Source organism: Salarias fasciatus, assembly GCF_902148845.1.
Source record: "Salarias fasciatus chromosome 23 unlocalized genomic scaffold, fSalaFa1.1 super_scaffold_20, whole genome shotgun sequence".
In the NCBI taxonomy this organism is placed as follows: Eukaryota; Metazoa; Chordata; class Actinopteri; order Blenniiformes; family Blenniidae; genus Salarias; species Salarias fasciatus.
Window position 1 is genome coordinate 13604461 of NW_021941230.1, and position 12620 is coordinate 13617080.

The following is a 12620-nucleotide window of genomic DNA, read 5'->3' on the forward strand; positions in this document are numbered from 1 at the left end:
GAGTGGAGACAAAAAGACGAATATCTCATAAAGTTGTTGAAGGATCTGCACATGTTTCATAATCATATAATCCATCCGTTATTGGTTTACCAGACCGTGGTGGGATTTCACTCTTCATTTTTTTGTTTTGTTTTGGAAAAACATGCTAAATTAAATGTTTCTAATCAAATTAGATCGATGCAGCGTAGCTCCTCCTCCAGCAGCCTGACCGTGTTGCTGTTCCACGAATTGACATATACGTTCGAATACAACTGGAGGATATTTACAGAAGAGAAAAGAAAAGAACAAAAACAGACATTAACGAAGAGTTGCAGTTAGTAAACACAGGCACCAATATCAAGAGCTTCCAGTTTTTCTCAATAAGCTACCACAAGAGCACAAAGTCTTATGGGTAATCCCTCAGCATCTCAAGGTGTTTTCTGATGGATTCCGCCCCCAGGTCTCCTCCTCATTGAAATCTCGTGTTATGAAGAGAAAACACCCCAAAAATGAAGAGAGAATTGATCCGCTGGTCGTGTTCCTCCACACTGCCGCCGCCGCCGCCGCCGCCGCCGCCAGCCCGCCACGTTCACCCCCAACGTTTTAAAAACGGCAGCTTGTCGGATCGGATCAGACCAGACCAGCTCCACGATCGCCAACTACAAAAGACGACAGTCGATAACAACGCAAGAGCAAACAAGGTGGAGGAGCGACGCGGGGGTCTGAACAGGGGATTTAGGAGCGGGCAGTGCGGCGGGCAGCCCGGCGCAGCGGCTGCAGAACGTTCTGAACAGCCTCGAATTCACCAGAACAGCGGCGGCGTGCGGGGCTCATCAGGTTTTCAACAAAATTCACAGCTGATTCCAGGGTCGGGCGTATTAGGCAGGACTTTTTTTTTTTTTTTTTTCTTCCTTTTTCTTCTCTCTGACCCCGTTGACACGATTCACACCCTCCACGCTGGCTGGCTTCTCCTCTTCTCTGCGCCTCACTCCGCCACCTGTGGCTTGGACGAGGACGCTCATTCACAAAGTCTGTGCATCTGTTTAAACACATGCGGCTCGCCACGAGGTCGGAACCTCCTCGCCTCCCATTCACACACGCACGCACGCGCACACACACGGGCAGGAATAGACACACGGTGCCACCCACATGTAATATTTCTGCGAGGAAGCCCGGCGTAACCTAGCAACTATTCTCTGTGTGGTCCGCCGAGATTTACGGGAGAGCTGAGGGAAAGTAAAGAGGCGTCCGCCTTCCTGATGGTTCTGCGAGGAACGCCGGGTCTGTTCTGCAGCCGCTTCGTTTTTAATGACGCCGAATAAAAGAAAAAAAAAAAAAAAAAAGGCGGTGTGAAATCCTTTAGCTAATATAGACTCCTGCGTGTTGTTTTTAAGGGTGACGGTGTGTATTTGCATAACGCCCCCCCCACTCCTCCCCCCTCGGCTTCCTGTCAAGGCCCTCAACTCTGGACTTCCAGCACTGTCGGCCTAATTTACTGTCGGACATTTTCATTAGGCCTCGGATGGCAGGTGTGCGGCGTGATGAGCGTCACATTCGATTAGAGGCGCGCCGGAGGCTGACCTGTGGAGAAAAAAGGTTAGCTATGCTTGTCAAATTTTATTAGCGGGGAGGCGGGCTTTGTAGCCGGAGCAAGAAACAAGAGAGACCAGATGAAAGGAGAGGGAGGCCGGAGGAGCACGACTGTGAAACGGAGGGGGGAAAAAAAAGGAAGAAAAGGGCGAGGAAGAAGCGGCACATCTGTGAGCGCCTTTCCCGGGTTCGAACCGTGGCACCAGGATTACATGCCTCTAAGTCTGGCTGACACCGACAGGGTCCGGCGCTTTAATGGCTCCGGACAGGCCTGACTAATTGTTGAAATACTTTCCAAAAGATGCAACACGGTATTTTCGGTCGAGGATTTATTGGGTGTCGGTGGTTCAGTGGAAAGACGCTCCCCGTATCGCGCAGAGAAAACACATCATCCTGTTTTCTGCCCGGGATTTCACAGTCAGGCAGCTGGAGCCCGAGGAGAAAACAGCACATCATTAGCCTCGACTCCATATTAAGCTGTTTTTTTTTTTTTTTTGTCCTGGGCTCCTTGAAAGCGCCTTTCCTCGCTGCTCGGTCGGAGCAGTTAGAACGCTTCTTCTCGCAGCTCTTCTTCTGTCCACAGCGTCTGCAGGCTGCCGAGAACAGACGTGCTGAGTCATGGGCCGCCGTGCGGCTCGGGGCTCGTCGGGTCGAGTTCAGCTCGGGGATTGACAGCCGCTCAGACGTAGGCGGCGGCGGCGGCGGCTCAGATCGGGGGATTTCTGAAGTGTGGAGGAGGGATTTCTCTGGGTTTGATGGAATCTGAAGCCTTTGGTTCTGAAAGGTCAGAAAATCACCTGCTTTAGGTCGAACTTCGGTTTGATGGAGACTCAGAAGTTAATGAAGTCGTCTAATAACTTCACATTCAACACACAGCTGATGGTTTAGTTTCTGTTTTATCAAAATGTCCCGAAGCAAAGTAACTTCTATGATTTTGATGAATTTGTAATGCTTGAAAACTTTTATTTTCTGAGTAGCAGAACAAATATTCATTCAGATTTATTGTTTGATAATCTTCTACTTCTTCTCTTGTTGATATCAGCGCTACATTAACTCCTGACACCACCTTGTGGCGTAAAATAGAATTGCAAACAACGATCGGCTGCAAATGACGCAAAGTCTTGGTGTTGTCGTGTTTTGGGGCCTTCGTGTTATATTCAGTCCAGGACTGAAGGATCCTGCTGACCTGCTGCAGGATCAACCTCTTTCTTCCTTTGTTTTTTTTTTTTGTGGGGGGGGGGGGGGGGTGCAGCAGTAAGAAGCTCGCTGTTTTTCAGTTGTCTGCGCGGGGAAACCAAACATTGACCGTGCACTTTGATGTGTGCTTACCTCCAGCGTGCAAGCAGCAAAAGGAAAAGCTGCCTGAGCGAGCGCTTCCCCCCAGCGTGTTGTGTTTGAATCAGCCGGCCGCAGCAAGACGAGGTGGCCAGAGCCGGCGGCGGCGGCGGCGCACACTTCCTAATTAGTCTGCCCTCACACCGCAGGATGCTTTCCTCACACACTCTCTCTCCCACGCAGTTCTGTTCTGTTCTCCGGCTCCTTCTTTCACTCTTCTCCAAGTTTCCAGTCTTCTCCCGTTTTGTTGCCGTTTGCTTTCTGCTCTCATTCTGTCTCCCGACGCGTCTTTCATTTCCCCTCGTCTTCTCCCTCCATCTGCCTCCTCCTCCTCCTCCTCCTCCTCCTCCGGTCTTCCCTCACTTCACTGTCAGATCAACCTGCGTCGTCTCACGCTCTCAGATCTGATTGAAATGGGGGTTTTTCAATGAGAAACGTCTGTTTTCTGTATTTCTTTGGAGACAAAAACACAAAAAACGATGCGTTTTCACGTCTCATCCGGCGTCGGCTGGCGCCTTCAGCCATTAATATGATAATATTTGGCGTCGTCAGTGATGGAGGCCGCGGCATAATGAGATAATTACAGCGTTGTTTCATTCGGAGAGCGACACGCACGCTCAATCAAAGTGGCAGGCCTAATTACGGGCCCTGGGATTGGCTAATGGGATCGCTCCAAGACGGGTGGCAGGAAAACGAAACCCTGCAACTTCTTCTGCTGCTCGTCTTCTCCGAGGGCCTGTCTGCTTGTTTGCGAGGAGTGGGGGGTGGGGGGCGGTAGAGGGTTAGCAATAAAAAGCAAGTGGATAAATAAATAATACAAGAGATTAAGTGTGAATATCTTAATAGGGAAGTTGTCCGCGGGACGCGGCGCTCGTGCGGGGAAACGGAGATTAGTATTGATTAGCTGCGCCTTGAAACCAGCCGTTAAACCGGAGTGAAGGAGCAACAATCAGCGCCACGCCGGGCCTCACGCTGCCGCGCAGATCCGTCTTCATAAAGCAGACACGTCTCACGGCGACGCCGCCGCTTCTCGGGCGTCGGCCGAGACTCGGCCAGCGGAAACCGTTGGATCTCCTGGAGGAAAGCTCCGCTCTGTGCGTCTCTACATAAACCTGCAGATCGTCGAGCGCATTAATGAAATTTCAGCTTTTTTTCTTGTTGGCACACGGTGTTTGTCAGCCTCTGCGCGGGGTCGCCTCAGCTCTGCGTCCGGCCGACGCCTGGCTGCGGGTCGCGGCGTGAGGACGGTTCCCCCCGTTTGGGTCCTCTGTGGACGAAGCGTCATATCAGTGTCGGTATTAGATAGCAGCTTCCTCTGCAGACACAGATAAACAGCAGCACTGTGTCTTCAGCACTCTGAAGGATTGTGCTCGCTCAGGCGTGAGCTGTTTGCCCTGTTTTGCCGTGTGTGTGTGTTTGTGTGTGTGTGTGTGTGTGTGGTTCCCTGTTTGTGTGTCGCTTATCTAACAGGAAGGTCCAGTGAGCATGATGATGCTTCTCTTTACGTTCCGTCCCCATTCTGTCCTCTCTCTTATCTCTTCTTCTCTCTCTCACCTCTGTTTTTTTTTTTTTTTTTTTTTTTTTCATTTTCACCTTGCGGTTACTTTGTGCGGAGGTCGAGCGCGGCGCCGCCGCCCTCGGGGTGTCGGTGCGTCCGTCCAGACGCGATGAAGAGCCCCAGAAGAAAAGACGCGTCCGTCAAGCGTCGGGCTTTTTTCCTCCCTCCGCCTCGTCGGCCGGGGAGAGTTCAGTGGAAGGCGCTGATGCCTTCTCACAGGCGGCGCTTTGTGGATATTATCTGTCTGCCTGTCAGGGCGCCGCCGCCGCCGCCGTCAAGGTGTCAGGGGTTGTCATCGCCGAGCCAAAGAGCGGCGGCGGATTGAACAAAAGTTCACAGTCAAAGCGCCGTGTTCCACCTGCCTGCTGTGTCACTCCTCCTCCTCTTCAGTTCGTCTGAGTCTCGTCTCTGCGTCTTCGTCTCTGTCCTGACGAAGCGTCCTCTCTCTCTCTCTCGCTCTCTCTCTCTCTCTCTCTCTCTCTCTGTCTCCCCGCAGTGACCAGCGGGTCCAGGCGCCGCGGCGGGAGCAGCAGCAGCAGCAGCAGGCCCGGGCGGCGCCGGGCTACGACGAGCTGGACGCGGCGCGCCGCCGCTTCCTGGAGCACGACCCCCACCGGGTGAGTGTGCACGCCGTCCTCCACACACACACACACACACACACACACACACACACACACACGTCCCAGACAATCTGAAAAGACCAAAGACGCACGGGCGGCCTGTGGGAGCCGGAGCAGACGGCGGCTTAAAGGACCGAAATGTCAGAGCGAAGCGTCTCGTGTGCCGCTCTCCTCTCCTCTCCTCTCTCGCTTGTACGTTTCCGCCGCTATTTTCGGCTCTCTTGTTAACATTTCCAGGCGCTGGGAGCCGTCGAGGTGGTGCCTGCTCTCCTACTCATTTAGTTTATGGAGAGATCTATTAGACCGGTGACATTTCCATCCACCCACCCTTTCCTCCAGCGCTGCGCCGCCGCTTTATCTCGTTCCTTCCATCCTTCGCTCCTGTGTCTTCGCCTCCTCTCTGGTTTTGGCTCCAGCAGAAGCAGAAGCAGCCCGGCCGGGCCGCCGCCGCCGAACGCCTCTGAACCCGCATCGATCCGGCCCGAGGAATCATTTCATTTGCCTTCCCGAACTCTCCGCGGCGATCGATCGCCATTCATCACCCGCTTTAACGGCGGATCTTCTCTAATGGCGAGCTCAAAGATGCAGAAAATCACACTTTGATCCAAATCAAAACAGCCGAGTCTCCGCGCAGATATTTGCCGAGGCATTTCCTCCCAGCCAGATTTATTTTTCATCAACTGCGCAAAGACAGAGGCAGAGGCTTCTGGGAAAGCCGCTCCCCGCTCGGCAGGTGTTTCACCTGCCTCTCCGCTTGCGCTCGCTTCCCTCGCTTATGGCGCCGCGTGTTCATTGAGCAGCGAAGCTCCGCGAACCAGCCTTCATTAGCCGCTCGCCGACACGCGCCGCGGCCGCCGTGTTCGAGGCCCCAGACGGGCTTTGCCACTCATCGCAGGTCCCCGCGCGGCGCCCGTCTGCGCCCGGGCTCCGCCGCCGCTCGGTCGGTAACCGAGAGTCTGATGCAATTAAAGCGCAGCGAGCGCCGGGCGCCGCCTCTGATCGCATCGCGAGTCTCCGTCCAAAAAAACAGACGGCCGCAGCGCGCGGTGAAACCCAGCGTGGGTTCCTCCCCCGAGGAGCCCGATAATGAAACACTCCGCTCACGACGGCGCACTAACACACACACACACACACACACACACACACTGTGCAAGAAGAAACACGGAGACAGTGAAACATGGGGAAGTTGGACAGAGTTTATAAAAAGAGAAGAAGGCGATAATAGATGGTGTTGTTAACATATAGCAAGAGTGTGAATCTCCACACATTTCAACTTCAACGTGGAGAAAAGAAACCAACCGAGACGTGATCTGTCGGGGGGGAAAACTCTCACCGTCGAGTTCGCCTGGTTTTCTGGTGAACTCAGACTAGGCTCATCACGGGTGAGCTGATCCTGGATCAGCGGCGTCTCCATGAGACCAAAATGACGGCGTTCAGCCTTTAAATGACGTTTTAATGGTGATCGTGTGTCGTCCTGTTCCTGCCGAGGCTCCTGATGAAGCCAATGAGATTGAATTCACCCGTCGTCTCTCTCGGCGTCGTATTCGAGCACTTGAACGCAGCGCCGGCGCGCTCGCTCGCTCACCTCGTCCTTGTTTGATCAGCCTTTTCGCCGCCGCCGCGCTGCTCTTTTACTCTCGCTCTTTTCAGTCGCCTGGGATGTTTAAAAAAGCTCTCGCTTCTTTTCTTCCTGCGCTCTCCACACAAGGCCACGGGCTCCATTCTCCTCCCGCCAGCGGCTTTGAAAGAGACGATGAGTGTGTCTGCGGCGGCTCTCCTGAGCAGAGAGGGATCGTGGGTAACGCGCTAACCTGAGCCGACGTAAACAGAAGCAGGGATGAAAGGCTGGCTGCGATACTTCACGTCTCTATTTACTCCCCCAGCGGTCGTCTGGAGGTGCCGGTCTCCGCCGGGGTGTGGGAGTCTCGGTCCTCGGCGGTCTCCCCGTCTCTAATTTGCCCCGTCCTCCATGTTCCTGCCACTGGATAGGTCACACTTGTAATTATGCCAATCACACTGTCCCGCTCGCTTTCTTTATATGCTAATGACAGGCCGGCCGGGACGTCTCGACGGCCAATTAAGCCGCAGAAGTTTCTTTTTCGAGACTTCTTTTGTTCTCCGGGACGAGCGGGGAAGGTCTCCTGACAGGAGACGCCGGTGCGAGTCCAGCTCGTCCTGAAGGGGGACGTCGTCCCGGTCCGACGGCCTTCCGGGAGCCGACGGCCTCGTCACCGTGTTCAGTCTCAACGATTCAAGTGAGGATTAGACGGAAACTTCTGACGGCTTTGTTCGTTACCCAGCATCCTCAGCGGCGTTTTCATGACTGTCATCTGAGCGTAACGGCCAGCTGACCACAGCCGCGACGCCGCCGCGCCTCCAGAAGCTCCACACACACTCCGTCCTCCCCGGTGGTCCGCCCTGCACGCGCACGCCGCGTTTTTTTATCATGTAAATCAGGCTTCAGGTCAGACCGGGTGTGTGTGACACAGCCGGCCACAATGAGCCAGACACACACGGCTACACCGTATAGGACCAACACACACACACACACACACACGCGCGCACACACACAAGTAAACTCATGCATCTTATCTTCAACTCATTACCCTGTGAATCGTAAACAACAGTGGCAGCACATGTGACACCTTAATGAACACAGGAGTCAGAGGAACACACACACACACACACGCGCGCACACACACTCTCACAAGTCCAGATACGACTTGTCATCCGTTGCGCAGCTGTTTTTTGTACTTCTCTCTAATGTCGTGTGTGTGGACATCCATCACCTTGATGATATTTTAATGTCACATCCTCAGGCTGTCTCAATCCTCCCCATACCCCCCCCCCCACTTCTCTCTCTCTCTCTCCACACGTCGGCCATCACTTCATAAATAAACCCCCACATCATTAAGTAAACACACACCGGCCTGTCACGGTGATAGATGGCTTCTGCACACACACACACACACTCACACTGGTTGGTGATCTGTGTGTGGCGCTCGGTGCCCACCGGCTGCAGCCCCCACCGGTCCTCTGCACCCACTGTCTCATGAATACACACTCATTGCGAGCGAAGTTGCGAAGCCCAGACGGTAACGGTTTCCCAACACGTGACGATCGCACACTCCTGAGCGTGTGTGCGGGCCTCTCCGGCTCACACACCACACTGACGGGACGGACCGGGACGAGTCAGCCTGCGTCTCCAGCCAGCTCTGTGTTCATGTCGTTCATCAAATTATTACCTACAAGCTTCCCTGGATCTTTTGAAGAAAAGAAAACCCTCCCGCCAAAATACAGCGTGACATTTAGCCTCCTCCGGTACGTGAACCACTCCCAGCGCCGCTGCCTGCATACGCTTTGGCCTGCAGCCAGTCAGAACATTTCATTTGGGATCCAGCAGTAAACATGGCGGCGGTGTCATCGGCTGATGGCGGCGCTGGCTCACGGCCAAACAGCAGAATGAGCCGAGTCGGCTCCAAAAGCTTTTCCACAGTTTGAGTTTACCGTGTCGCCTCACGAGATTAGCTTGTGCTGAAACCTGGTGAGTCTTTGGAACTGCTCACGACACCACCTGGTGGCGAAAGACGGTTTTACAGGCAGGAGCTGCAAATCGATCTGCTTTCATGCTTCGTACTCATCTTTTATAAAAGTGATATTGTTGCATTCCTACTCGTAGGCACTGGACGAGTCTTCTCACATTATTAGCTCGCTCTAATGCTAAAAACAATCTTCCGGACTGGGTTGTTCCTCGGCTCGCCGGCCGCAGCCTGCAGGATATTGTGCCTCTGCCCTCCCGCCGGCTCGCCTGTCAGTCAGACACATTCATGAGCACGCCCCCTCACAGCGCCCTCCCTTTCAAGCCTATTAAAAATACATCCAAGAAAATCACCTGCGTGTCACTTCTGAGTGATTTTAGTTTGATTTAACACGAGAGAGAAAGAGAACGAAGCCAGAAATTCCCTCCGACAGGAGGCTTCGGCTTCCACTACACTTCTTTTTCTTTGTTTCCATTCCAGGTGTTCTGTTCCGGGTATGTTTATCAAATGAAATTTCAAAAATGCAGAGATAGCTTGGGAGTTTTAATTTCTTACCCGAGTCTTTTTCGCACCTTTTCCCAAAAAACCAGTCTAAGAACCATTCATAAATGCATCATTGTTCATATTTACACACTCAAAGCAGTAACAGAGGCAGTTGTATAAGTACACATACATGCCACGCGTCGCTGTTCGAGCGTCTGTGTGGGATGAAACGAACCGCCGTTACTAACCGTGGTCGAACTTTAAAACACATCGTCGACTTGCTGACTTTCCACAGAGAAACTCTAGTTTTTTTTTCTGTCCGTATGTTTCCATAAACACCAGTGAAACATGAAGACACCAAAATAGAGCCATAATATGCACAGCGCACACTCCCTCAAACACATTTTATGACTAAACTTTACGAGGTAACACACCACTAACACATTAAAACGCACACAAAGGGCTGCAGACGTGGGTTTTGTCCGACTGCAGCCGTTTCCAGAGTTCCCGTCTCGGCAGGAGGCTCCAGTCGAATCCACGTCGCCGCTTCACACATCGAAACCCCTTTTTCAGGAAAATCCCCAAATTCTGTAATTACAAGAAACGCCGTCTCCGGATCCTGTTTCTTCTCAACCCCCTCTGAGCTCAGGCTTGTTCCCCTTTTAATGCATAAAACACACACACACACACACACTCACACTGGCCTCATGCAGCAGTGGTGCTGATTACAGGCCGCCCGTCGGTCCCGGGTCTGAGAACCGGGGCTGAGCTTCGCTCCGGCCTGTAAAATTACACACTCTCCACCACAAGGGAGTGTTTGGATCAGGCACCTCAGAATAACCCCGAGCGAGCCGCCGCGGGCCGCCGCCGGAGAGCGGGGAGCGGCGGGGAAATGACAGAGGAGGAGAATGGCGGGAGGGGAGTCGGGCCTCCGTTCTAATGGAAGGGTCGAGGTGATAATTATAAAGCGAGAGTCCCGATGCAGAGATTGTCCGTATTTACAAGCCATTTAGGCCAGGATTCAGTCCTGTGAGATGTTTTTTTTTTTTTCATTCTGGTCCAGTGAGGTGAGATAATTCCATATTTCATCATGCAAATGTGATGATTGCTTCTCGCGCTCACGCCTCGAAATGTTCTGGAACGAACCACATTAGCGGGGAAGGCTGGAGTGTGAATGTCCTGGAGGACGCATCGATTCCCTGTTGAAACAACTGGAATTATCTTCTTGCTATTTGTCTATTGATGTTTTTTCTTTTTTCGTCTTGAGGTCAGAAATGATTCCTACCAAATGAGTGAATACTGAAGCTGCTGAGGGACAACGGGAGCCGCAATGACTCTGTTTCCCTTCAGGTGCAGGAAAATGGAAAGATGCAGCAGTTCACAGCTGTTCTGAGTCTTTCTCTTCATCTCCTTTTATATGATTTTGATTTTAGGTGTTGACTGGACCAGGCAGGTTAGGCCTGTGGACCAAAACCGAACCGCAAGTGTCATGTTTTTTACAGAATGCATGCTGAAGGCTGCAAAATGCAGCGGCTATGCATGTTTTTCGTGTTTTATTGGGCGTTTCACTGTTTTTTTATCACTAAAACTGGCCTCACGTTGAGTTTGCAGTCATTTTTTGGACTTTATTTAAAACATAATCTGCATCACAGCGAAGAAAAATGGAAATAAACTGGATTTAACGGTTATTTTGGTGTATTTCAGCGGTGAAGCGGTTTCCGCCGCTTTGCTCGTACAGTGTTGCAGATTGCAGGTTGTGTGTGTCGCCGTCATTTGGTGGTGGATCTGTTTTCGTTTTGACGGATCATTTCATTCACCTGAGCTGCTGCTGCTGCTGCTGCTCTTCTTCCTCCTCTTCCTCTTCCTCCGCCCTCCTGGAACTCGTGCGCGGCTGAACTCCTGCTCGTCCTCCTGGGAGACCGAGACAAGAGCGAACATCTCTTCTCGGCATTATGTTTCCACCGACTGCTATCAAGAGTTTTTCACGCGCACGTTCCACACCTTTCTCTCTCTCTTTTCTCTCTGCAAAGTCACGATGAGCGATTCCGTCCACGGACTCCTCCTCTCTGTCCTTGTCTCTCAGCTCATCCCCGAGGCTCTGCGTTCTCTGCCTCTCGCTTCGCTTTTGTTTTAAGTCGCTTCATTCCAATGCTGCGCGGCGAGCGGCGTTTTTTTTTTTTTTCTTTTTCCTCACCCCCCCCCTTCCTCCTCTCCCTCCTCTCCATCTGGGCCAACAAAGGCCTTCGGGGACTTATTTGGTGTCTGTCTTTATCCCCACAGCTTGTCTGTGGCCTCCGGGCAAACTGCAGAGTGTGATCTGTCTGCAGGTTGATAGAAATCTCCCGCTCTCCTCTTTACTTGTGCCTTCTTTCTCTTCAAAGCGCTTCGCCGCGCCTGTTTGGGTGGAAGAAGAGTTTTGGACAGGGTCAGGCGTGTCTTCGTTTGGTTGTTTTCGGGTTACGGGAGTACGACGGTCCCAAAACAAACACAGGAAATATCCAACCTTTACTTTTAATTAAGTCATTATATTCTAATTTCTGTGTCATTTGCATAAATTCAGCCGTTTTATTGGCCTTTACTCACCGGGGTTCGATGACGAAACGGCAAAAAAATGCAAAACAGAGTGCTCTTCGGGCTTTAGGAGGCCTGTGGGACAGTTTGAGGGGTCACATCTGAGGCGGCGAGCGTACAGATCAAAAGGCCTGGCATCGATTTGGTTCTGCCACATCTGTTTACAGCAGCCTGATTGATTGAGGATTGTTTAAAAGGTCGTAAAAATCAGATTAATTGGGTGTAAAAAACTCTTAGACAGTTACTGAACATATTCATAATCACTGCCCACAAACAAAGAGGCTGAAAGATTTCATAAACCGCTTCCTCACACGAGAAACGAAACTCTATGTTTGACAAATGTGGACGTTTCTCTGTTGTCGGTACTTCAGGAAGTAAAAACAACGCCAGCGGTGAGCTCGGAGGCAGAGAGACCTTCTGGGCCAAAAGGCTGCGAGGCTGCAGACATGAGCGGGAGCTGAATCCAGCGGAGGGAGGGAGGACGACTCGCAGGGAAGCTGCCGGTTCCAATTCTTTAGTGTAGAGATCAGATCGAAGACATACTGCTGCTAAACCGACGCAAACTGAACCCTCTGAAGAGTGACGGGATGTTTTTGAAGCTCCTAATTGAATTAAATAGTTTACTATCAGGTTTTGAAGCTGATGTGTTCCAAAAAAACACTTGAATTTTAAAAATTCACATTAACAATCAGCAGAAACGCTTCCGCTTGTGTGGTCCTGCAGTACCGCTTTTCACCACTAGTTGTTTTTTTTTTTGAGCTGGTTTGAATTCAAACAGCAGCTTGAAATGATGAACTGACTTAATGAAACAATAAAAAACTTTAAAAACGACACTGAATGCTGCATAAATAGATAAAATCTTCTGTTTCTCAGAAGAAAACAACTGCTGAAGCTACCATAGCTAAACATTTTTAAATGAAAGCGTTTCAGCCTGTGATATAAAAT

General features: G+C 51.7%; 1 protein-coding gene across 5 annotated transcripts in view; it reads left to right on the forward strand.

Annotated features, from left to right (window-relative positions):
- The window catches only part of LOC115384101 (partitioning defective 3 homolog B-like), a 99396-nt gene that overhangs the window by 72278 nt on the left and 14498 nt on the right, over positions 1 to 12620 (forward strand). For all 5 annotated transcript variants that reach the window (XM_030086400.1, XM_030086402.1, XM_030086403.1 and 2 more), the window contains one exon: positions 4959 to 5079. In XM_030086400.1, the coding sequence (XP_029942260.1) occupies positions 4959 to 5079 (121 nt within the window). The remainder of the gene's footprint in view (positions 1 to 4958; positions 5080 to 12620) is intronic.